The sequence below is a fragment of the Rhinatrema bivittatum genome, chromosome 1, assembly GCF_901001135.1.
Source record: "Rhinatrema bivittatum chromosome 1, aRhiBiv1.1, whole genome shotgun sequence".
NCBI lineage: Eukaryota > Metazoa > Chordata > Amphibia > Gymnophiona > Rhinatrematidae > Rhinatrema > Rhinatrema bivittatum.
Genome location: NC_042615.1, coordinates 565,610,792 through 565,637,902, shown reverse-complemented (window position 1 = coordinate 565,637,902; position 27,111 = coordinate 565,610,792). Strand labels below are relative to the sequence as shown.

General features: G+C 40.6%; 1 protein-coding gene across 4 annotated transcripts in view; it reads right to left on the bottom strand.

The window, feature by feature from the left end:
* Nucleotides 1-27,111, bottom strand: part of AGTPBP1 (ATP/GTP binding protein 1) — a 567,598-nt gene that overhangs the window by 131,719 nt on the left and 408,768 nt on the right. For all 4 annotated transcript variants that reach the window (XM_029617286.1, XM_029617267.1, XM_029617279.1 and 1 more), the window contains 2 exons: nucleotides 13,701-13,877; nucleotides 8,592-8,752 (listed from right to left, as the gene is read on the bottom strand). In XM_029617286.1, the coding sequence (XP_029473146.1) occupies nucleotides 8,592-8,752; nucleotides 13,701-13,877 (338 nt within the window). The remainder of the gene's footprint in view (nucleotides 1-8,591; nucleotides 8,753-13,700; nucleotides 13,878-27,111) is intronic.

Genomic DNA, 27,111 nt, shown 5'->3' with positions numbered 1-27,111 from the left:
CTGCAGATTAAAGTTCAACAGAGCTTAAGATCTATGATATTGTCATTTGGCGAGATTAAGGATTATGTGAAAACGTTTTGTGGAGTCATAGATTATAGTCTGTCTCCTCTCTCCTGGTATTTGGTTGGTGATCAATTGGAGAGGTAGCTGCTTCTTTTTGGTTGTTGAAATAATAAAAATAAAATAAAATAAAAAAACTTTGCTGAAATCCAAGTAAACTACATCAAGTGCTAATCCTTGATCTAATGTTCTAGTCACCCAAGCAAAAGAATCAGATTTGTCTGACATCTTTCCTCAGGTAAAACCATGTTGCCTCAGATTCTTCAGTCACTGGACTGTAGATAGTTATCTATTCTTTCCTTCAGTAGAGTCTCCATTAATTTTTCTACCACCCAGGTAATGCTAACCAGCTTGAGGTTTCCAGCCTCCTCTCTTCTACCATTTCAGTTAAGTGGGACCACAACCACTATTTTCCAAATTTGCAGTACCCTACTGAACAGATCCTTATGTGGACCCATTAGCACCTCTCTGAGCTCCTTTAGTCTCATGTGATGTATTGCATCAGAACCCATGAACCTGTCCATTTTCAGTTTTGCTCATTTCACCCAAACACTTGGGGTGGTATCTACTCCACTCCCACCTGTACTCTTGAAAACAGCAACAGCCCTCTTCAAAGGTCTTCTTTAGTGAACTCACTGAAATATTTGCTTAATATTTCTATTTCCTCATCTTTCTCCACATATTGCTCCTGGTTTCCTTCCAATTTTACAATATCACCTCTGGCCTTTTTCCTTTCTCTGAAGCATCTGAAAAAAAAATGTTTTTTTTTTTGTCAGCTCATTTTAACCCTTTCGCGATCCTTTCTTCCACTTGAGCTGTTGCTTTCCTGATTTCTTTCCTCCTCTCTTTAAGCTTCATCAAATATTGTCCCCTGTAACCCTCTTTTTGAGTTCCTCTGTAATTTTTGAATGCTGATCTTTTAGCCTTTATCTTTTTAGTCATCTCTTTGGAGAACCATATTGGTTCTTTTTCCTCACTTTTATTTACTTTTCTTACAGATTTGTTGCCTTTATTATGTTGCACCTTTTAATTTGGCCCACCAATGCTCCATTTCACCAGTCTTCGCACGGCCTTCTAGTTCCTCCTCAAGGAACGTACCCCATTATACCAAAGTCTGAATTTTTGAAATCTAGGACTTTGAAATTCATGCGATTTCCTTTGTCTTGGCCATTATAGCAAATCAAACCCTCTGTTGATCACAGGTGCTCAAGTGGGCACCTACTCAGATATTAGCAATTACCTTCATTTGTGAGTACCAGGTCCAGTATCGCTCCTCCTCTCATGAGTTCCATCACCATTTGTCTGAGGAGAGTTCCTTGAAGGGCATCCATAATCTCTCTACTTCTTACAGGTCCTGCAGAAATGATACTCTATTGTATATCTGGCAGAATATAACTCCAATGAGAAACACCTCTCCATTCCTTCCCACCTTTTTGATGTCTTTGGTCAGATCTCTGTCCCATTCCTCTGAGGCCTGTAGATCACACCAGTGTAAATGGAAGTGTCATCTCTTAAGACAGCACACAGCTCTTCCTCCTTCCTCCATATATCCTGCATTTCATTTGCTTGGATATTGTTTTTTAACCAAACAGCTATTCCTCTCTCTTTTCTAGCCTTGGATGGCTATAATCCATTCATGAGACTCGGTGAACCATGTCTCTATCATGGCAACAATATCCAAGGCCACCTCCACTATTAAGACTTGTAGATCTGGATCTTTATTGCCCAAACTTCGAGCATTTGTGCTCATAGCTTTCCTGCTTTTCACCCTTGGTGCTCTTTCTAGGTCTTCTTTTCGACTCTTCTGCTTAAAAATGGCCTATTGAGCTGATTCATTTTGTTAATTTCTCCCCCTCCCCCACTTCCTGCATTTGTTGGGGACAACATTCAGATTTCATGTTTTATTGGTTTCCTTCTGCCTAGTGGTTAAAGCAGTAGGCTGAAATTCAGGAAAGCCAGGGTTCAAAGATTTCTTCTCCCACTGATGCTCCTTGTGATCCTCCATTGGCTTGAGTACAACCTTACTAAGCATGTTTCTCAGAGACAGAATGGGAGAAAAGTCTTAGTAAATCAGGTCCTTAGACTGTAAACCCTCTGACAGAGGGAAATACACACGGCAGTGGATTGCAACTTTCCTTGAACTCAGATTTGGAAAGGTGAGCAACTAAAACTAAAATGCAAGTGACGTGCAACAAGTGAGTTTTTCTTTAAACAGTACTACACAGATGATTATAATAGCATTGCACAGAAGAGAAGGACATGATACAGCTGCCATCCCCGGCACACCAATTACACATATGCTGTAAAATAGCCTTCTAGCAATTCAGTATGCAAAGACATTCTGAACATGCAATTTGTTTAAATACACATGTTGTAAGACACTTGAGAAAAAGCTGTAGTACAGCAATACTACTATTCAATTTGCAGCTTGAAAGAGATATGTAATACTTCAGGGCCCTCAGTTTGACTTTTTCATATTCCATAATTTAAAATAAAATGTGGAGTTAACACAAATTTAAAGGTTAAAAAAAATAAAATTCTTATTGATAACAAGACAGACTTCAAAACAATGAAAGAAATACTGGCATCATATAATGTGCTCAATGCTGTGAAAAAACGGATAAACCAATTTGACACAAAATAGACTGTTATAATCATCTACCCAAAGATAACAATTGTTTGATTTTGGAAATAAAAGCATTTTATGTCAACTCACATAAATCATTTCTCTAATTCGGTCTGTATAAATCTCAGGAACTCCAGATATGCATTGTCTATGCCCCCCCTGGCCTCCTAGAACTCAACCCCTCCCCCCTCATTGAATTCATTTCCAATAACCTTAACGCTGAAGCCCCTGCCATTATTTTAGGAGATTTCAACCTCCATGTCGATGTCTCCCCCCGTTCACCATCCTGTGAAGCCTTCCTCAATTCACTCGACACCATGGGTTTCACAAAATTATTTCCTCCCCTACTCACAAAGCAGGGCACACCCTTGATCTCATCTTTATTAATTCCAGCATCCTTTCCCCCAACATGCCCACATGTACCCCTGTCCCTTGGTCTGACCACTCCATTATCAAAACCTCCCTCTCTATAAAGGCACCCATTTCATACAACCCCCTTACAAGCACCTCCATTGTCTATAGAAAATACTGCCCCAGCGAGGACCTCATCTCAGCCCTAGCTGGACCCTTGTCCAATCTCGACTGCTCTTCCCCTGTGGCTGCCCTCGACTCATGGAGCATATCACCTTAGGTATTGCCAACAAATTGTGCCCCATCATCAGACGTGAAGTGAACCCATCTGCAAAAAAACAAAAACCATGGTATTCCACTGAGCTGAGACAAATGAAAAACGACCTCAGACAAAAGGAAAGAGCCTGGCGCAAAGACCCCACCTCTCAAAAAGCTTCTATTTTCAAATCCTTCCTACATCACTACAGATCCTCCAGACTGAAAGATAAACGCGACTTCTATGCTGCAAGAATACATGACTACAAATACAACCCCAAAGCCCTCTTCATCTACGTCTCCAATCTCTCCAAGCCCGTTCCCCCTGTTCCAGACAACGAAGCAGCAAATGTGAAGAACTGGCCCTCTACTTTCATAATAAAATTGCAAATATCCTCCTTAGATTCCCCCCTGACCCCCATCCCCTCCCTGTAGGCTAAGGCGCTACCTCTGCTAATCTCATCTCCCTGGACCTTGTCTCGTCTACCAAAATAGTATCAATCCTCAAAAAGATCAAACCTGCAACACACCCCTCTGACACTATTCCTACTAAAGCATCTCTCCCATCCTGAAAGACCTTCACTGGCTTCCTGTCCCATCCCGTATCCTCTATAAAACCCTCACCATTAAGCATAAAGCCATTTACTCACACAACTCTAACTGGCTTGGCGACCCAGTCCGCCTCTCATGCTCCAACCGACTCACTAGAACCTCCAACAAAGCAACCGTCCAAGTGCCGTCCTTAAAGAAGGCACACCTCACATCCACGAGAGATCGGGCCCTCTCCATTGCTGGCCCCATGCATTGGAACTCTCTACCGACCAACCTCAGGCTAGAAACATGCACTGCGAAATTTAGATCCTTATTAAAGACTTGGCTTTTCAAACAAGCCTTCTCACAAAACCCTTAACAGCCCCCCTTGCTTCTTACTCCCACAGTTACACCTGATTCTATTCTATACTGTACATAGATGCTCTATATTAAATACTGTTCATAACCGTTTTAATAACTATATTTATAATCGCTCCTCCATTTGTTGCTATTATGTCCTCATGTTGGCCGTTGCGATTTTGCTCTCTCATTTCCTCGCTTGTCTCTAGTTACTTGTATCCCTTCCCCTTTCCCTGTTCATTGTAATTTCCATTCTATAAGTTCACTGTAAACCGATATGATGTCCTCACTAATATCGGTATAGAAGACTTTCTAAATAAATAAATAAATATAGTCATTGTCTCTATTATAAGGGACTTTAAGCCAAAGTATAAACTGAATATGGAAGTCTATATTATTACTGAGTACCAAAGTGCAGAAATACAGACCAGCTAGCACCAGTGTTTCCGCAGGATGCCTGTTTTAGGGGTCCCATCACGATTACACTGTGAAAAAACTGGAGCAGAGATTGCTTAGGACCATTCATCACAGACTGAATCACTAATGACTGACCCACATCAAATTTAAAAGAGGTGTGGTTTCGCTTTGAATGTATTATTTATGAATAGGCTTGAATTGAACATATCACTGATCAGTTTGATTTAAAAGAAGATCCTTAGATGATAGAAGAATAGCTGAGATTGGCTCATTGAACATTTAGAGGTCAGTATTAAGTCATTTTGCTGGATAACTCAATTATCCAGTTAAATATCAACTTTAGAATATTTTGGGCAGTTATCTGGCTAAATTACAGACAGATAACTCATTATCCATCTAAAATTTAGCTGGATAACATGGGAGTGCTCCCGGGGAATTCTGGGGTGGAGTTAAGTTAGTTAAATAACTCCGACATTCACTTATCTGGATAACTCTGGTCATGCCAAAGAACATTCCTAAAGTTAGCTTGTTAAAGTTATCTGTAAGATAGCCAGCTATATTCAATAGTGAAGCTGCACCACTAAATCTCTCTTCAAAATTATACAGCTAATTTTGCAATCTGGCCAGTGACTCAATATTACCCTCTCAATCTCTCTTTATAAATCATGAGTCTGGTCCCGTTGGGCTCAATACTGAGAGATGTATCCCTACGTTTTGAGTAAGTGGAGTCATTTTGTCATTGCATTTTTATTATTCATATAGAAGCATTTTTTTGCAGATTTAGTTTTTTTACTATGTAATCTCTACTCCATTTTTTTCACAATGATGTGACCCCCTAAGCAGGCATCCTGTTGAAATACTGGCAGCATTGGGTCTGCACCTTGGCATTCTGCAAGGGTCTGCTTTTCTGCACTTCAGAACACTGTACTAACACTGACTTCCACATCCACAACATAGTTCGGATTGTTCACCTTGAAGATCTAATGACATACTGGGTAATATTTTAACAATTTGCGTAGGACTGAAGTTCACATATAGAAGGGACACATGGACTTCAACTCTAGTTTTCATAGCTGACTTATGCTCGTAAATCCACTTTGAAAATCAAAAGGTGTACGCGGATGAGTGAGGGTGACAAAGAGGTTGTGGATGGATGGAGGGCGGGCAGGAGGGAGCCAGATTAAGATTTTTGAAAAAGGGGGAAGGGGGATGGCCCAAGGGCTCTAGCTGCTACTATATTTTTTTTTATTGCATGGGTTTCAGGGTGAGGGGATGGAATGGGGCACTAGGCCCACACTGATCTTTTACTGTTTCTGTGGTGGTGTTGGCCTGAAGGCACCAAAGTTGATCTTTTTTTGCTCTTTTTTGCTGCCGCTTAACCAGATGTCTTTTGAATATATCCGGTTAAGTGGCAAATTATCCAGCCACACACAGCCGGATGACTTTAAAACCTAACAAAGGCAACAGAGGGAGCATGTGATGTGGGGAGAACTGGGGATGGGGAGGAGGAGAAGGAAGGAAAATCAGAGATAAGGGGTGGAGAAGAGAGGGGAAGAATAGGATAAAGAGAGATGGGAAGAGGATGGGGAGGTTCTGAGATCTTGGATGGGGTTAGGGTAGTTCTGGGATCTGGATCTGGAGTGGGGAGACGGAGATGTTTCTTCCCTGGCTCTGGCCCTACTCCCTTTCAAAACTCCACTCGCTCTATCTCCCCCTCCCAGTTCCCTCTCTTCCTTCCTTTCTGTCCCAAACCTTCCTCTTCCCCTCAGTTGTCTCAATCATTCTTCCTCTCCTCATCCCAGCTGCCCATACACACAGACCCATCCATCTCCTCTTTCACATACCACCAGATCCCCTCTAGCCCCGTTTTCACACACTCCCTTATTCAGAATGCATGTGAATTATTCTATGACTCAAGTGCCAGATACCTTTTAGAGATTTTCTTTATAAATTAATACAGAATTCAAACACAAATAGCTTTACTCACGCCACACAATGCGAGCAAATAATCTTTGCTTTAACATAATGTATATATCAGAACCTGATAAACAGACATTTCAGATCTCCTGGCATGGCCAGAAATGCAGAAATCCAAAGTCTAAGCAAATCAACATTATTTAACTAATTATTTATTTCTGTATCTCTTATCCAGAGAGTGACAAATCTCAGACGACTTTTACCTCAAGAAGAAAAACACGGAAGCCAATGCACTGCTGTCCGGGAATCCCTGCCTCTCTTGATGGAGAGCTGAGGCTGGTGGCCAGGCTATTAGGCAAGCATAATTAGATGCCTACTTGTTTTGCCTGCTTTGTAAATTACCCACTTTAGGATAACTGTGACCACAAAATACACCATGAAAAGGAACATCCACACACATACATCAGAAGAGGCACTGTATGATTCTCCCCCTTCTATCCAGACTTGGGATTAATCAAACAATGCCACTTGCCCTTAATGTACAAAAAATCATCACATTCATACCATTCTGAGCACAGACAACTATCTAAACAATAACAGGTGGTACACAATGCTCTAGAGATTAACAGTGAAACATAAGGAAATCCTCTAAACCAAAACATGCTAAACTGTAATAGGAGCATCATCAGCAGGATAACTGTCCATTATTTTAACACTTTCAAGTTTATACATTCTGAGGTGGAATAAGACTTGATTTTAATTATGTTTATTTTGGCATGTTTTGAAAATGCTTTGGGACCTATGAGATCTCATTCTGTTGGGACTAGGGACTGAGTTTGCCCAAGAATAAAATGGAGCCAATATGTTAAGGTTAAAGAGAAGAGGCTACAAGAATGTGGTTCTTTGAGAGTCAGCTGTAAGCTAGACTGAATGAAAAATGTGGTCCTAATTACTTGACCTAAAGAATATGCCTACCAGCTGAATGACTGAATATGCCATAAAAACATGATTTTCTAACAAACCTCTTGTAGTCTCTATAAGAAAATTGTACTCAGTTCTCGTGTACTATCATTAAGAGTAAACTTTACTTTGTCAATTCTGAAAATCGTTCAATTGGAATTTCAAATTATTTTAGAGGATAACTTTCAAACAACCCTGTGTGGTCACATATACGCGCGTATGTGATTGCGCGGAGATCTACGCTACTATTTTATAACTTCCTTGAATTCATGCTATGCACTGAATGCAAGCATTGAAAATTATCAGTTTCTCAAATTCCTTCACCAGTTGGCCCAGTCCTTCTCCAGGTCATCAAAACCCTCCTGGTTCTTCAGCCTGAATTTCCCCAGTTCACCCAGACTTCCCACCCAGCCAAAAGAACACCATAAACAAGTCTGATATCAATTATGCAAGATAATTAGCAGATGTAAGATTATGCAAGTTGCCAAATGTATGCGAAGTCTCTTTTAAAATAGCAATTTGCATGCGTACCTGTTGGCCCCTCCCCAGAATGCCCCTAGTCTACTCCTTTCTTTCATGTGTATACGCGTGCATGGAACAAAGTACATGCGTACTTTTGATGTTTATAAAAATACCAATTACACAAGTATATGCTACTTGCACACATATACGCAAATTTTTAAGCACATAACTCTTTGAAATTTCACCCCATAGTGAGTGAATCACATTAAAAATCATAAAATCACTATAGAAAAAACAAATTAATAAAGAGAAGTTGAGAATTCCCATGAGTAATTTGCGTCATGTTCACAAAACGGGGGAAAAGAAGAAAAGGAATAAACAAAATATACTAAAATCATTGAGAATCTCTCGCAAATAAAGCCATAAAAATAACATAAATGAACCCAAACCTAAATCACTACCCCCTTGCTGAGCTGATCCATACAGTAGTAAATTATACAAGCACAATTAATGTAGAATTAAAGAAAAAAAAAGTGCTGCTGATAGGAAATGATCTGATTTAATGGGAGAAATTAACAAAGTGACAATCGTGGGCATTCTTTACAGCGATCTTACTGAAAAGTAAGTCATTAATCTGAAGTTTGGGTGATACCTTGTCACTTTGCAGTTGGACTCAATCAGCTCATTTTCAATGTCAAGGAAGGTGGAAGGCAGGCTGAAGTCGAGAGGAGAGGTCAATCTTTTCAACCGCAGCAATGCAACACAGAATTTGGCTCCCATCTCTTCAAGCTGCCTCGTCCCTATTTGCATATTCTAAATGCATAAAAAAAATAAAGATCAGTGAAAGTGTCTTGAAAATCAATTTCTTTCCAAAAGGAAGTCTATATCTGGCAAAGAGCAGTTTTCCTTCTGAACTCGTTTAAATATGAGAGAACTGCAATAGAATCATACTGAACTGAGGTAGACAAACAGCATTTCATTTTCTTTGCTCCCTTTTTAACTTCAGTCAGCAAATTATGCCAATGATGGTGATCCCTTGACTGGCCAGGAACAGAAAGGAAGTCTCTTCTAGGTCTCCATCATGGCCACTTCTGTGATAGTTGGGGTCCCCATACAGCAATATGAGCAAGCAAGCAACCCTCCCTGGGTTCCAAGCCTGCCACACCCATGATGTGCTTGAACCATGCCGGCATGGTCGAAAGTAGAGATGTGCTTCGGGTAAAAAATTCGTTTCGGGCTTCGTTTCAGGCTCCCCCCTCACGTGAATTTCATTTTTCCCCGTGGTTCTGGGGTTTTTTTTTTTTCAGGGGCCCCGATTTTCAGGTTAGTGCACACTATTGGAAAAAACTAATCGTTTTTTGGTTCTCCCGAACCATTCCGAATTAGGCAATCTCATTGACATTGCCTAATTCGGGAAAAAGACTGCACATCCCTAGACGCAAGCAACCTTTGGGTACGGTGAACACACGTCTCCTGTACTGTTTAGTTAAATAAAAGACTCCATCCCATTTTTTTTTATTTAACATTTGTGCACTACAGCTGCCCTAGGATATATTGGAGAGACTCTTGGCTTTACCCTTATCAAACTATCCTGTCTAGGACTAAAATAGTTTAATCAGGCAGAAATCAAAGTCACCTCCTGCGAGCTAAGGAAAGCAAACTTCAGCACATAAGCATAATTATAAAAAAAAAAAAAAAGAGGTAACCATGAAAGTACAAGCACATGGGAGGTAATAAAAAATACTGAGAAAGGCTTGTGCTGGAAGGAAACGCACACACAATCTGATTGGATATTCAGTGTGAAAGAGCCAAGTTTGATATTTATTTAAATCTTGGTATCCTTGGGTGACTTATCCTGTCAAAGCAAAGGCAGATATTTCAGTTAACTCACAATCGGGCCGATACAGTACAGTGTGCTCCGGTGGAGCGCACTGTTAGTTCGGGTTTGGCCGCGCATTTGACGCGCTAGCTTTACCCCTTAATACAGTAAGGGGTAATAGCGCGTCAAAAACGCACGGCCAACCCCCCCATAACGAATAGCACCCGCAACATGCAAATGCATGTTGATGGCCCTATTAGTTATTCCCACGCGATCCAGAAAGCAAAATGTGCAGCGAAGCCGCACATTTTACTTTCAAAAATTAACACCTGCCCAAAGGCTGGCATTCATTTCTGCCGGCGCCGAGGAAGTGTACAGAAAAGCAGAAAAAACTGCTTTTCTGTACACCCTCCAACTTAATATTTATTTATCTATTTATTATTTTTATATACCGATCTTCTTGCATGGGATACTAATCAAACCGGTTTACAGTGAAACAGTAACCTCGCATGAAAGCGTTACATAGAACATGAAACATTGAATAAACTTTTAATAAAACATTAGGAATATAGAACATTAGGTAACGTTACAATAAATTAGAATTATATTAAAAATAATATAGTATTAGACAATGGATAGCATTGAGCAGTTGGGGCTAGATCGGGCCAAATATAAGCAGATGCAGAAAGAACAAAATACATGGTACTTGTTAAGTGAGGTGCAGTAACATGGAGATGTGTGAACTTGATCAAGAAAAGGTTGATGAGAGCCTTGCTTATAAAACATAAGAACTGGATATACTGCTTGCTGGATGCATTAAGAGCTATACTTGCTGGATGACATAAAAAGTTATGGCGATTTAGTTTGGTTTGGCTTGTTCGGTGGTTCTGGATAAGCCAATCTGAATAACCATGTTTTGAGGTTTTTTTTTAAGGAGGTTGGGCAAGTGTCTTGTCGTAGGTCTGGTGGGAGAGAGTTCCATTGTGTTGGACCTGCTGTAGATAGGGCTCTATCCTTAGGGACGTTTTGGCTTGGGGGGCGTATAGTGTGCCTTGATAGGCTCTTCTAATCAGTCTGGCTGAGGTGTGAGGGTGTAGCTGGATTGTGAGATCAATTGGGGCGAGGTTGTTTAAGGTTTTGTGCATGATGGTCAGGACTTTGTAAAGTATTCTGAATTTGATGGGGAGCCAGTGGAGGTTGTAGAGATAGGCGTGATGTGGTCATTCATATCATAGCAATATTAAGTCTGAGGCCCCAAAATTTAAAATTTGCCCACGGCCCGCGGGTCAGAAGACGGACGCTCACTTATGCCGGCGTCCGTTTTTCCGTGTCCCTACCGCTTCTTTTTACCGTGGGCCCTCATTTGCATACTAAATTGCGTGCACAGGAGAGTGGCCTGTGCGTGCGTCGGGAGAGCACGCACAGGCCACTGGGTGTCCTGCATCCCAGTGCTCCTACCATGCATGAGAGCTCAGGTCTACAACAGGTAATTTTATCAGTTATACAGCACTTTTGTTTTTGTACTCCATTAGGAAATAGGTTTGCCTTACAATTTTAATTTAATTCTAGATATGATGTCAAGAATTTAATAAAAGTAATCACAGCACAAATTAATAATTATCAGAAAATACTGGCAAAGGTGGCAGACTAGAAAACTATGAACAATTAGATTTTTCCAAAAAGCAGAATGACAAATAGGTCTCTGCCAGGTAGTAATATATTAGACTAATCTTTGCTTCACTGGTTAGAGAACCACTGTATCTCTATTCTGTCTATATCTTTTTGGAGATACAGCATAGACAGAATAGAGATAGACCCGAGGCTACCAAAATGGTGCATAGCCTGGCCCTGTGCCATATCAAATGAGTTAAGGAGAGGAGGGTAAAAGGTTAAGATAAGTTCTTCATAGGTATTTATTTATTTATTTATTTATTTATTATTTTTATTATACCGAGTTTCATGATGGAATCACATCAACCCGGTTTACAATTAACAATGTGAGTAAAGGCAGAGAGTAACATAGTAAAACATTTCCCAATTCAACGTCACATATAGAATGAAACTTAACAGGTATAATAACAATATTTAGGATGTGAGAAAGTTACAAAAAACAGGGAAAAATAACTAGGATCTGAAAGGGGAGGAAATTGAAGGAAGAATATTAACATTTTATCCAACTGTATCAATTAATAAATATGTATAGTATAAAAATATAGATGAGTAGCAAAAATGATCAAATATGATGCTGTTGTGAATTATAATAATAAGATGCTGTGATATAGTAATAGTAATAGTAATAGTATATACTATAGTATATAGTAATAGTATATAGTAATAGTAATAGTAATAGTAATAGTATAGTAATGCACAAGCAGCAAGCATTTCTCTGCAGAATGGCACTGCTAGAAGAAAGGGGGAGATATTGCAGCAAAAGAAAAAAATACTTTCTACACAAAAAAAGGATAAATGGAACAACCTCCAAGGATAGACAGGAGGAGAAAAATCTATCAGAATTCAAGAAAGCATGAGACAGACAGAGGATCCCTGTTTGCGAGGAAAAAGCCAGAGGTAGGGCAGTCTCTACACTACTAGAGCAGAAAGAGAAGTTGTGCAGACTGTTGCCTTCATCTGCTATCCTATTCCTTGTTTATAGATTTCAAGAGAGACCAAAATGCAATGAATCTGATGCCTGTGGAATGCATTAACTGTACTGATTGGTCACATTATTAAAATAGGAGACAACTACAGAAGCATTGCTCTTCTGAAAAACAAGAGACGTGAAAAGGACTCTAGCAACCTGTTCATGAAATACTAAAATTCTTTATACTCATTGGTTAACTTTTTTTCCTTTTTATTTTTATGTTTTAATTTTGCAGCTTGAATTTTGTAGAGTTCTAGGCGAACTGCATGCTGCTGCCCCATCACCCCATGTACAAGAGAGAGTGGGTATCCAAACTTGTCTCAGCTCTATGACATCTAGAACGTCTCCATTCAGGTTTATTTTTTGTTTGTTTGTTTGTTTGTTTTTAGGCATTTTTGGTTTTTATTAGGCATTACTTATGGGGTTTTTTTTTCACCTTTGTTACTACTATTCATTAAAAAGAAAGCTAGCCTGCAAAAGCTGCTTTTTCTCCTCTCAGGGCACAAAGCCTTGGCTGAATGAGGGGAAAAAGAAAACTGAAGAGCAGATGTGGAAGTCATTGCACAGAGATGTGCATGCAAGGGTCTCATTCTTACTAAGTAAACCTTTGGAATGAAGAGAAAACTTAACTGCTATATGCAAAGAGAAGCCGTGTCCTTCAGTGGTCTCAACTGATACATGCTCTGGTAAGAGATAAGCACATATCTCCAATTTTGACCCTGGAGGTTGTGCTTCCTTCCAGGTAAATGTGTAGCGATTAGCAATTCGGGGAAAGAATCCCTCTATTCCTTGCACACATCAGATAGCATGAAGGAAAGAATCAAAATCTATTTAGGAAAATAAATTGTTCTACATCACAAAAAAAAACTGTTTTCACTTAAAAGGTAATATAATATCTGACATGCCTGAACCTTTTTTTTTTTTTTTTTTTTTTAAATCATCATCCAGATGGTAATAATTCTTCTCAGCAAAGTAAATGGGTTAGCCTAGTCTGATCTCTTGATCAACTTGGGTCTATAACATTACATTAGCAAGTAAATTGGTCATTTTAGATGGGCCTTGCAGTCCTTATCTGCCATTATTTTCCAAAAGGGGTGGGGGAGGGGGAAGCTTGTCGCTATTCTCTGCTTTTCTTTTTTGAACAGTAGGCTGAGAGATGGGTGGGCTTGCCCTCACATTTGTCTGGGCAGAAATGCAAAGGATGTACATATTAATAGAATGAACCTAGGGCAGCCTCCATTTGATCACAGCTTAAGTCTGTGTGCTCGATTTCAACCTCCTCTTCGGGGTTCTTCCTTTACCTTATACTTGCCCTGATCACAGCCACACAGCGTGCTCTCCATGGTGTAGCTCCTTTGTACGCCAATCTCCCGCCATACCACAACGCGGGCTGTTGATTCCTTGGATTTTTCCACCACAAAACTGCAACTGTTCATGCAGAAGGCTGGAGCGATATGACTCAGAATCTTGGGTAGCACCTGCAGGAGAAGAGCATCAATGAAAGAGGAGAGGATATCAAAAGAAGGCCTTTGACATAAGTTCTTAAATGTATGCGTTATGCTGGTGCATCAGATTCAAAATCCTATCCCTTGGCTTTCAGAGCAAAAGGAAAGCATCAGCCCCACCTACCTGACGGAGAAGGTGAGAGGATACCACCCCACACCCAAAATCTGAGCTCTGCTCAGAAACAAAACAAAACACCTGATCACTCTGCCACTCAAGGCTATCCAGCAGAAGAAAGTGAGATCCAGAACATTCTTGGGTGTGGCACCTGGTCCACAGAATTCACTCCCTTCTTCCCTGTGAGATATTAACAAATACTTGACATTCCATCGCCATCTGTAAGTTACTGCATCACTAAAGCCATCTTTAGCAAAGCAATTTGCTCAGCTTGAATCCCTTTTGCTTTGTACTATTTGCTGTAACAAGTTAACATGTAAAACTACCTCCCCTACATAATTGTGACCTAATGTTTAAAACCTGCAGTTTACCTATTGTAATCTGCTGCTTCATAGAGACTGTCTAGTAATGAAAATGGAGCAGAAATCCAAAATTAAACATTTCAAATGTTTTATCAAATTCAACTATGTGAAGTCGCATAATCAAGCCACAGCTTTTAGGCATTTATGTACATAAGCCTCGGTGTGCATGAGCTCACAGATGGCACAACCTGGTAATATAAGCAACAAGGATGAGATTACAATTTAGGGGAAGTTTTAGCACTTGAGTTCCAGATTTGGCTCTATTACTGACCAGATAGTCTGCCCGGAAAGTTTCTTATGGTAGTAACTGCTGCTCCGAGCACGTTACTCCTATGCCTTCAGTTAAGGGTAGTAATAAACAATCAAAACCAAGTATCTGTCACACCAATGATAAAATTACAACTAACAACATTTTTACAGGGTGAGCAGTTTTCTTGATAATTCACTTTGCTTTGCTTTTGGACTTGGCCGTAGAAGCAGTCCTGTGCTTTTTCCCTAATGTCTGCGTATCAGTACCCTGGACCGTCAAGGTCAGAGCCCAGCACTGGCTGCGGTCTGAATCCAAATCCCCTTTCTCCTCCCCCCACCCTGGCAGTCAATGCTGCAGTTGCATCAAAATCATGTAAGCTGATTGGTTAAGGGTAGCAGCTGCCACTCCATGCGGGTTACCTCCCATGCACCCTTTTCTTATTTTCCAACTCCAGCCTTTAGGGATCCGCACTGTTTATCCCATGCCTTTGTGAATTTCACTGTTTTTGTCTTCATCACCTCTTTTGGAAGGATTATCCAGGTATCCACCACACTTCTCCGCGAAGAAATATTTCCTGACATTGGTTCTGATTTGTTCCCCCTGAAATTTCATATCGTGACCCCTAGTTCTACTTTTTGCTTTCCATCAGAAAATGTTTGAGGAACACGCGTCATTAAAACTTTTCAGGTATCTGAAGGTCTGTATCATATCTCCCCTGCACCTCCTTGCCCTTCCAGAAGTCAGCTGAAAACCAGACAGTCTTAATCTGACTTCCCTAGTCAACAAATAATTTTAAACACTAGAGCACTGCCATGGCACACACAGAAATGCTCACCCTACATTAATTCAAAATTTTACTACTAAGTCATTACTTAATAGATTTTCCTGATCCCTGCGGAAAGACAGTTTCTCAAGTGTCACAAATTACCTCTCACTAATGTGAACGGTTTTGGGTTCACACAGTGTGCATTCCTTAATTTGTGCCACCTTAAACAGCACTGATCCCTAATATTCAGTAAGCAGAGGATAATGCACAAATGTCCTGCAGACATGTGCAAAAGATTTTCACACACCAGGAGCCAGAAGTGGAAATTTTGCAACTTGGAACAAGATTTCTAATTTAGAAATGTTCAAATTCTCATTTTACCAGTTCTCAGTGTTCCTGCAACAATAATATAGAGCTCAATATTCAAAGCTGGCCATTTGATTAACTTAGCCAAATATAATTTATCCAGCTAAGTTATATGGTATATTCAGCGGCATGGTTATGCTGCTGAATATATGCATATATATCCGCACTTAGCCATATAAGTTATATATACCTAAGTTTAGATCTGCTATGGAGCAGTACTAACTTAGCAATATAACTTATGTGGCTAAGTCCAAATATCGCTAGTTAGCCACATAACTTGTGCGGCTAACTTGCTCAGCCCATTGCCCGCCCACAATTTAAGCAGCTAACATTTTAGCCATAAGAGTGACTCATGTGGTTAAAACAGCGGCCACTAAACGTAGGCGCATATTCACTGGTTGCTATTTGGCCACGTAAGTCCTACTTTATGCAGCTAAATATAGCTGAATGTGCTTTGAATACTGACGACCTCATATTTTGTATTCCTAGACCGCCTTTTGAATTTTACCTCAAGAAGTTTTACAACAATGGAAGAGCGCCCCCCAGTGGCCCCTTAAGCAAGAGAACACAATTCTTCAGTCCCTATTTTACAACTCTTGTTCCAAGAAGCCTCTATTCTGACTGTCAACCAATCCTGTGCCACCAAAACAAAAAGCAGCCAAAATATTTCAAAAGACCATTTAAAATTTTAGCAGGTAAACATAGGTTGCAGAAAGATTTCTTACATGGAGGGACAAAATTATTTATCCTACTGTACAGATGCAAACTTTGTGAGCACATGAGAAACATCGGATGCCAAGCACACATCCAACATATTTCAGAAAGCAATACAGTTTTGGTTTTTTTTACTTTATTTTTAATGAAATTTAGTAACACAAGAAAACCTATAAAGTAATGCGAGAGGTGAAAAACACAAGAACAATCCCATTTAATAGAGTCACTAATAATACAAATAAGGAAAGTATGGAAAAAGAAAAAAAATTATTATTATACATACACCTCTCTAAGTATTAAGGAAAAAAGAAGAGGGGGCAAAGATAGAATAAGGAGAGAGCTAAAAGTAATTTAAAAAAACCAAAACACCCAGCATAAATCTGAGGGATAACTTCAATTACTGTATACACCTGTGGCACCCCTCCAAGTTGTCCACTAGATGTCACTTAGTCCCTGTAGAAAAACAACCAGCTAGAGGGAATACCATGTTACAGCTTCTCCTCAATGAGGTAGCTGAGTGGATGGACCCTGGAAATAACTAGAGACTAAGGTAAGATTCAGGAGTCAAGGAGAGAGTTTGAGGAGAGAGGAGCCCTAGAGAAGTGGCTTCCTTTCTTCTCTTAGTGGGGCCTACAGCTTCACTCTCAGATACTTTTGGAAAACACCTGCCTGTGTACTCCCTGACAGGTTAGGTACCAAATAGAGAGAAATTAGGAAAATATATCAGGATTTGGACTATAGTAAGGATTCTTTTGCCTGGGTTACAGCCTGGAGCTCTTTGGAAAGATTACCCCCTGGATCCAGAGACCAGGTCACCAAACCCTGCTAGTACTTTTCCAAAACCAGTGAAAGGCTGCAAGGGCAGTGGGCTCATAAGATATTGGAACAGTCCGTGAGATACCCTATTTAAGGTGAGGGGAGTTTTTTGTTTACACCTTCTCTCATTTGGAGTGATAAACGCTTTTCCTTCTGGGAGGCTCAGAAGAAGATGAGAAAAGCATAAATAAGGGACTAAAGAGCATCAGTGAAGACCCCTATCAGGATCTTCAGCTGGGACACAGACACAGATGGGGGTCACTGTGTGAAGTCGGCTGGATCCAGGTAGGACCTTGAAAATTCAAAGGAAATCTGGTGCAGTCTGGGACCCTTCAGGAGTAGGGGAGTACTAAGCACTCATGTAAAGGGAGTTAGGATTTCCTCAGGAACCCAGAATTCAGCACTTATACAGAGATAAAGGACATTCATTGTATAGACATATACATTACCTGGACATTGATTTTGAACACCCAACCCCATATCCTGCACTTCTTGTCCTGATCAGGCTAAGAGATTTACATTAACCAGTTGCACACCAGAAATGGTCACCTCACTGCCTGGGTCACAAACATCTGTTTTCCCCATAGAAAGAACTTGCTCCTGGGGTAATACAAGTGGAGGGGACCCGTAGCAAAGGAAAACTAGCCCTGAACAATCTAAACTATTTTGTGTGTCTTTAGACAAAAAGAAACCAAAAGTGTCCCTCAGTTTGACAATCATAATTCAGAAGAATTTTCCAGGATATTTATTTGGCCACAGTCTATATCTTACCCTCTCATCTCGGAATAAAATAAGCCTTATCTACCGGTGGCATAGCTTCAGGGGAAATTAAGAGCGCTGAGGCATATTAATATTAAACAGATCAACAGGAGAGAGAATAGAAAGATTAGGAAAAATCAGCAATCTAAGGATTAAATATCTTATACCAGCGATTCTCAACCAGTGTATCGCCAAACACCAGCAGATGTGTCGGGTCTCCTGGTGTCTCACTGCCCCATTGTACTTTCCTTCTCCCTTTTTCCAGCCCCCGTGGGCCAATTGGAAGCCTCCTTTCTTCCTACCCCCACTGCCCAATGGGAAGTCTCCTTCATTCTGCCTGCCCCCGCGCAGGCCAATCGGAAGCCTCTTCCCTTCTACCTGCCAGTGGGAGTAGGAAGAAGGGAGGAAGCCTTTGACTGGCCAGTGAGGCAGGCATCGCATAGCCCGGGGGTGGGGTGGGAGGAATGGCAGTTCCAAACCCGACCCCCGACGAAGCAAGGCCGCCATGGGAGCTCATCCCCATGGCGGCAAAGAGGAAAACCCGACCCCGACGAAGCAAGACCACCACGGGAGCCCACCTCCGTGGCGGCGAAAAAAGAAGGCCCACCGGGGTAAAGCCGCAGTGGAACTGGAGCCCATCCCTGCAGTGAAGGAAGAAGAGGTTTTTGGTGAGAGTTTGTGTGTGTGGGGGTGAATGAGTGCCTGGGTGAGAGCTTGTGTCTGTGGGTGTGATGGGTGCCAGGGTGAGTGCTGATGTGAATGGGTGCTTGGGTGAGAGCTTGTGTCTGTGGGTGTGATGGGTGCCAGGGTGAGTGCTGATGTGAATGGGTGCTTGGGTGAGAGCTTGTGTCTGTGGGTGTGAATGGGTGCTTGGGTGAGAGCTTGTGTGATGGGTGTGAATGGATGCTTGGGTAAGAGCTTGTGTGTGAAGGTGTAAATGGAAGCCTGGGTGAGAGCTTGTGGGTGTGAACCGGTGCCTGGGTGAGAGCTGGTGTGAATGGGTGTGAGACAATTTGTGTGTGATTGAGAGCTTGTATATAAGAGAACATATGTGTGTAATTGAGAGAGACTGGTCAGGGAGGTGATGTGTTTCTGTGTGAAAGAGAGAGACTGGTCAGATAGATGACTGGTGTGAGAGAGACAGAGACTGGTCGTGGGGTCTAATTTGGGTGAGTGTGTGTGTGTATGTGTGTGTGAGTGACTGGTTGTGGGCGTTAAGGAAGAGGACTGTGAGGACAGAGCTTCAGCAGCCCTTGCTGCTTCTGGTGAGTACTGTTGGCCTGGAAGGGAAAGGAGTTGGAGAGTTGCTGGAGAGGGTAAGTAAAGGTGGCTTTTTAAATGTATTTTTCTTGATTGACTGCCATTTTAATTATTGGGTATTATGTGATGTCTGCTGTTTTGAAATATTTAATTGATATTTGGATATGTTTTAATAATTTTTATGAGATTTAATGGTTAGATATTATTCTGTTCAGCAGCTGTTTTGTAACATTTTTAGTATAACTTTACAATTATTTCTATGTGGGGCTCTATAGCAGCTTGGCTTATTCTGTTTTCCCTATAGGAAATGTATTAGTGTTTGGGGCCTGGGTTTAATAGTTGTATTTCTTAGATAGGATTGTTACTGTTGAGTGTGTTCCATAATACAGGTGTAACTTTGTACGGGTTAGTTTGTGTGCATTATTGCAAATCCTGAGAGTCTGTTAGGTGCTATATTTCTCTTTCCATTTCTCTAGGTTCGCACTGCATGCAGAATGGCTTTCTTGGTTTTCCATTCCAATTTCTGTCTCCTTATTTATAATTTGTGTTTTTTCTGTACTTTGTGAAGGTCAGTTCTGGGTGTGTGACCGAGGTGAGATATTTAACTAGCATGTAGGCATTTGTATCAATCTTATTTGTTGTGTTTTCTCAATAGGATATGCATTAGTGGTAAATTACTGTCTTTTCATAAGGAAGGCTATTTTGCCTGGTAGTAAAAGGAGTTTGTTTTGCTTTTACTGAGATGTTATCAGAACCAGAATATCTTTTTTGTATGGCGAGTTGTACAGGGTAATGCCCCAGATCTGCTCTGCACTCATTGCTGGGGGTTGAGGAGATTCCTGTGGATGCAGAGTGCATATTTACATTTAGCCCCGTGATGGTCACATGTTCAGTGTGTCACGCATGTGAGAACCATCTGTCAGGTGTGTCCAGGCCAAAAAAAGGTTGAGAACCACTGTCTTATATTCTCCAGATTTTCCAGCTTCTTGGTATGAATAGTCTCCTCTTGAACCAGGTCAGACTGAACATTCTGGATAGATTAAATCTGTTTATCTATAACCTCAAACTTCTTAGCATCAGAAGCCACCACTACTTTCTATATCCTGTGTACACCAAAGCATATCCGAGGAAACAGACTAATGAAGAAATGGATTTCTCCAACAAAATAACAACAATACAAATAGCTTCTAAAGTTATTACTTGCATTCTATTCAGAATAGCTCAATTAAACATTTTAACCTGAGCTCTCTCCAATGGCTCTCCTGCAGCGGCTGCAGTTGCAATCACCTCCCTCAGTTCTACGGGTATCAAGGTCTAAAAACGGGATCCCACCAGAACAGATTCACCCAACAATGCAGGCGTGTCACTTGGCGGTGGCAGGTTTCTCCGTGCAATCTCTCTGATCAAGAATCTCACAACGGCAGGAGAGAGAACCTCTCCAGAAGCAGCAATGCCCAGTAAGTCACCTGGGCGAGTAACCTGCAAGGTTTCTTCCACAGAAATTACCCGGGTTGGAGGAGAGGGAGTTATAGGAGCTCCAGGACTGAGCGATGATTCCACGTCCAGCGGCGATGTGGCTCGTTCCTCGGCATCCGCTGCCAAGGAACCAGAACCCTGAGTAGAAGATGTTGGGGTGAGAAATCCAGCAATCTTCAGTTGAAGGGGGTCGGTCAGTGGGAAAGCTGGGGAACTACCCAAAACCTGACCCTTTTGTTTAGTATGAGGCATTAGGTACAGGAAAAAGTAACAAACTGAAGAATTCAGACCATGACCTCTCAGTGAGATGCCATCTTGTCTCCCTCCAGTGTTTTCTACAAATAACTAATTACTGACCAAGCTGTCATTTTTGGGAGAGTTTAAGGTTTGGACCAAGAGATAATATGATCTATTTTGTAGTTGTAATTAGAGATTGTAATTGAGAATTCCAGATGTGTGACCATCTGTGCTAGGATGCCTTTTCAAAGCTTCTTTACTAGTGTTTACAATTTTCAGTTACAGTGTATATGCAATATGGAATAATTTTCAAAAACAGTGTCAAGTCAGTGGGTGCTTTTTTTTTTTTTTATACTTTATTAAATTTCACATAATATCACAAGACAACTCTTGATAAGAAAATTTGAGAAGGCTCAAGAAATACAGAAAAGAAGAAAAATGATAACAATCACAATCAAGCCTAGTTCAAATCAAGTCCTCAAGCTGGAAGGAGCCCTCACACAATTTCAGGAAAAAAATATCACATATTATACATAGGAATAGAAGGCGGTGCAACCAACATAGGCTATAAATTAAGGACTCTAGCGTTGAGATAACGGATCTTTAAGTTGCCAATGAGAAAGGCTGATTAACAGGCAATTTATCAACAAGAAACAATGATAATTGTGACAGTTGAAAGAAAGTGTAAGATGAACCCCTGTATTTAATACAACACTTGCATGGGAACTTTAAGAAAAACGTAGCTCCCACTTGAATAGATCTTGGTTTCAATATCAAAAATTGCTGGCGCCTTTTCTGAGTCTGCTTTGCAATATCAGGAAATATTCAAACTTGCATATCCAAAAATATCATAGATTTGTGCCTGAAGAAAAGCCGTTAAGACCCAGTGGGTGCCTTTTACCTACAGACTTTACACTAATTTTAAAAGTGAAAATACATATGTACTTTCACTTTAAAAATCACAGCCCTTACACATGTACTGTTTACCCACATATTGCGAGGGCCGTTTTCTAACAGCCTATTTCTGTGGGTAAAACACTGTTTTATCTGCACAATTTTTAAGTCGCTTTCCCCAAGTGTTCCTGATGCCGTATATTTATTAGAGATTATTCGGCCAGCAGCATTGGAAATGAATCAGCTCACAAACCAGGTCATCAACTAAACTGTCCAACGCAAGCTGGAAAAAAAATTGTTCCTCATGCAATTAAATTTCATGACTGCCACAAGATGGCAATGGAAGCATGCATTTCATTTTTGCAGCTTTCCATGGTCAGCAACTGTAATTGTAAATCATTTGCTTCAAGTTTTATGTATGTATATAGATTTCATATTTTCTCAGCAATCTCAAGGTTTATTTTACCAGTAAAAACCTCATCTGTTAAAGTACACAAGGGTAGAATAAATTCAAGCTTAAACTGACATCCTATGGTACTTGAAAACTGCCCTTGCCTACTCTAATTAACTTTTTTATTTTTATGTTTTTAAGTAGATTTTATGGGTCAAAATATTCCTGTTCCATAATGAAAGAATCCTCTCAGCACATAAAATACGTAGCCTTACTCAAGGTGAGGTTTAGGTAGTAGTGTAGGGGTTAGGGGCCACTTTGACATGAGAAGTGTGACGTATGAATAGATTAGTACACTCTTGTGAAGTTTTGATGACCTTCAGAGTGAGGAAACTCACACAACAATGATATTTGTACAATGTTCTCTCAACCTAGCTTGATGTTACCCAGGTAGAGAGTCCATCACAAGAGTGCACTGGTTTGTTCGTACATCTCACTATGCATGTCAAAGTGGCCCCTAACCCCTACATTACTACCTAAACCTCACCTCGAGTTACTAGGTGGGTCTCCTATAGTAGCATAAATAGCTAACTAATACAACAGCCTTATAAGTCAGTCTCTCTCTCTCCCCTTCCCTCTCGCCAATCCCCCCCCCCCATCTCAGGCCCTTCCCAGCCTAAAAATGAACAAAACATAATTTGCGGGAAAAAAAATTGCAATTTGCGTTATGGGCATATTGCACAGCTTAATGGCAATAAAAAAGGTGTAGTTATTTTCGGCATTAAAATTGTGCGATATCATGCGTTATGGCTTCACACTTTGAGAAGCCAGCCCATTTTTTACAAAAATCCCACCCCCAACTCCTCCCCTTTTAAAAATTAGCATCGCAACATGCGTTATGATGTTTTTCACATGCATCAAGACGTTTTTCGCATGCGAAAACGCCATAACGCGAGTTGGAAAATAACCTCCCAAGCTCTTGGTCTTTATGTGGGTTAAGATTGAAAGTCTGGGGTTTTTAGTATTAGATCTAAGCACACATTCTATTATCCTAGACTGTTATCCATAACCACCAACGGCAAAAAATTGGGAATCACCTTACCTTAGTGGTTTGTTTGTTTTTTTTTTTAAAGATTTTATTTAGAAAGTACCATCAACAATATTTTTAGTAAATTCCCAAGCATGTGTGATGTTATATAACCTAAATGTGCCCTCCCTCATGACCACAGCAGCTCTGCCTCACCACCATAATACTAGAGTAAAGAAAAAATAAGTCAAGAGCAAAATTAAAATGGTTCATATCTGTGCAAACAATAACGAGGTGCTAATAGCTTAAGGAGGGTTATTCCAAATCAAGTGGAATAGGGGATCTATGCTCAACCTCCTCCAAATCAAACAAAATTTTGCATGGATATTCTCTAGGGTCTCAAACAAAACCGTACTAAATTTTTCACCAGGATCTCCATTGGTTGGATAGACAGAGGCAGTTGAATGGAGGTCACCTCTGAGTATCAGGCTCCACGCAAACTAAAATGGCCATCTTCTCCAGGTGCTGCAGCCTAACACCTTCAGGGGCCTGAAATTTTGTGGATTAGCACAACCCCTGGTGGTAGTCCCAGTAAAAAGTTTGGAACATAACATGAGATTGCCTCCCAAAGTATATGAAAAATTTTACAAAAATAAATTTATGGTCTGCTTTGACTCCTCATTGCCCCTGATGTATACTTCGATTCAGGTCATAACTGGATCAGTAGTCATGGTCCATGATGTACATCTAGGATTTTCACTAGGAGGCTTTGCAGCCAACTGGAAGGAAAGATATACCGTAGTTACATAAAGGAATGTCACCTTTTTATGCAAATTTTTGTCATTTTTTGGGTGCAAATATGTTTAGTTTTTAATATTTTTTCTTTCTAATGTCATTTGATAGAGCACTTTTTTTTGCTACAAAAGTCATCCTGTTTCATCTTGGATCCAGCCTTGCTTTGGACAGAATTATAGTCCAAAGACAATCATCTTTTGCATGCATGAATGACCTTTGTTAAAAAGAGCCATCCTTGCCATCCAACTATGAAACATGCAAATGAGCTAGAAATGTGAAATTTTACAGTGCAGCTCAGTTTACTGTGCTTATCACACTTTTAGGTTTTGACACATTTGTTTAGACATATTTTCAAAAAGTAGTCAAAGTCAGTGCAAAACTTTGTATGCTGATTAGTAACCTTGCATTGGTCAGTGGTGGCTGAGCCACTGCCAATTCAGCAAAATTGACAACTCTGTTGGCCCATAAAAAGGGTGGCAAGCTCCTCTTAGGTTCTAAACCTTGCATAGGAACTTAGCACCAGAGACTGTAATAATCCACAAAATTTTAGGCCCCCAACAGGGGCTGTTTGGCTGCAGTACCTGGACAAAGTGGCCATTTTGTGATGCACAGAGCAAGGTACTCTAAGAGTGTCTTTCATTCAGTTGCTTCTAGCTCTTGAACTAATAGAGATCCAGACGAAAGATTTTGCATAGTTTTGTTTCTGGCCCTAGCGAACATCCACACAAAATTTTATTCAATTTGAAGGAGGTCGAGCATGGATGATTTTCTAGATTGGTCCACTTGACACAGAATGTCTCAGGAGTTAGCCTCCTAGATCTGCTAAATTATACATTCCCTCTCTCCCCCCCCCCCCCCCCCGAGCACCTACATTTAGGGGCAGTGAAGGGGTCAGGTACAGGGGAATGAAGTTAGGATTTCCACCACTAGGGGGCCGTCAGTAAATGATATCAAGCTCAGACAGGGAGCAGGGGGATTACCACTTTTGGGACAAGAAGAGTTTGGAGATTTGTGACGAAATGTGATGAGAAGGGGGGCAAGTGTTGATTTCATGCCAAATTAGTGTGACATCATTTATGGACAGCACCTAGCCACTTAACGCAGGGGATGTGAGTAACAGGGTAAACATAGGTACTCAGTTTTATGTGCTTAATCTTAAATCAGCTATCATCAGTCAATTCAGGCACCAAAGGTTTCAAAAAGCAAAGGGAACTGGGGGAAAATATCAGTGTAGTTAACATACCACCAAAAAAAGCCAACACAGAAAAATTCTGGAGAAATGTATACGAGGATCCCCTAGACCACAACAGAGAAGCAGAATAGCTATCCAGCATACAGAAGAACATGGAAAAGGCAAACATCAAAAATTACAGAATGGCCTGAAGTAATAACAAAAGAGCTGGAAACCAGGCTCTGGCCCTGATGGAGTGCCCAACTTTTAGTTCAAACATTTAATATCTCTACACCAAGACCTGGCAAACTACAAAAAAATAATAATAATAATAATTTTTGATAGGAGAGCCAGAACACATACTATAATAGCCAACAACTGGAAGAACATGTGTCTCTTTTCAAAGGGAGACTGAAGTAACAACCCCCAAAACTACTGACCAATAATTTACTTACCAACTATTTACAAGCTATTTACAGCAAATGATGCAGATAAAATATACAATCATGTAGATTTGAACAATATCATGGCGAAAGAAGAGAAGGGCAAACAAAAGAAGCATATAGAACCAAAAAGCAGTTAATGCTGAATAAAATCTTTAAGACCAGCTGTAAGAAAAATTCATTCATATAGCACGGCTCGACTATTAGGACATTTAATAGCATCCCACACACTGGTAATAAATTGCCTTGAAATGTACAAATGTACCCTGAATTGCTCAAGTACATCAAGATCATCAAGAAAATGTGGCAACCTACACACCATCCATCAGGAAGATGGCCAATGAACATCAAGATCCAGTGCGGTATATTTCAGGGACATTCCCTATCACCACTCTCGTTTAATCTGGCATAGAATCGACTGAGAGCTTTTAGTAACTCCTTGCACTATGGATTTAGTCTTAACCATAACTGAAGACATGGAGGGTAATTTGCACTAGCGGCAGTCGCTACCCATAACAGAATACATGGGGGTAATCTGCAAGGAGCAGCAGTTACTACCCTCAAAAAATGTAAATTGAATTTAAAAAATAAACTTGCTGGGCAGGCTGGATAGGCTACTAGGGTCTTTTTCTGCCAATATTTACTATGTTAATCCCAGAGAGACTAATGATCCACAGATGACGACATATCTACTATTTGTAGATGACTTGCATTTACGACGCCTTCGATCATCGTTCAGTGGATCAATTTTTAGTATTGAAGAGCTACTTAGATAACACTTCTCAGATAACAGCAGGATGGCATTTGGACATGACAAATGTGCTAAGGTGATCTTCCTTAAAGCAAAACCGAAAACATTTATCTGACAGAAGAATGTAAAATAAAGGAGCTTATATGGGAAAGCATATAGAAATATCTGGGAGTAGATGATAGTGCAACAATCCATCACAAACCACTGAGAGAAAAGACCAGTAAGGAGACTGAGATGGATACTGAAAAGTATTTTAACAGCACAGAATAAGATATAAGCCATCAACTTGCAATCTGTAATGGTTGTGAGCCGCGTGGTTGACATTGCCATGTAGGCGAACATACTAGGCCCGCTCTGACAGCTGGCGGTCACGCTCTACTGGGACAGGAGCTGGAGCTTCACCTGTACCAGCCCCATTCCCTACGGGCTGAGCCTTTGGGTTCCGGGGTCGGCAGGATTTAGATGACTATCCCCTAAGGATTGGTCAGAGACAGTCCAGGTATGGGCAGTGATCAGGGCAGGCATGGAGTAGATGTTATCTGGGTCCAGGCAAGATGTAAGCAGACGTTATTTGGGTCCAGGCCAAAGGTCAGGGCAGGTGACAATACAGGAGT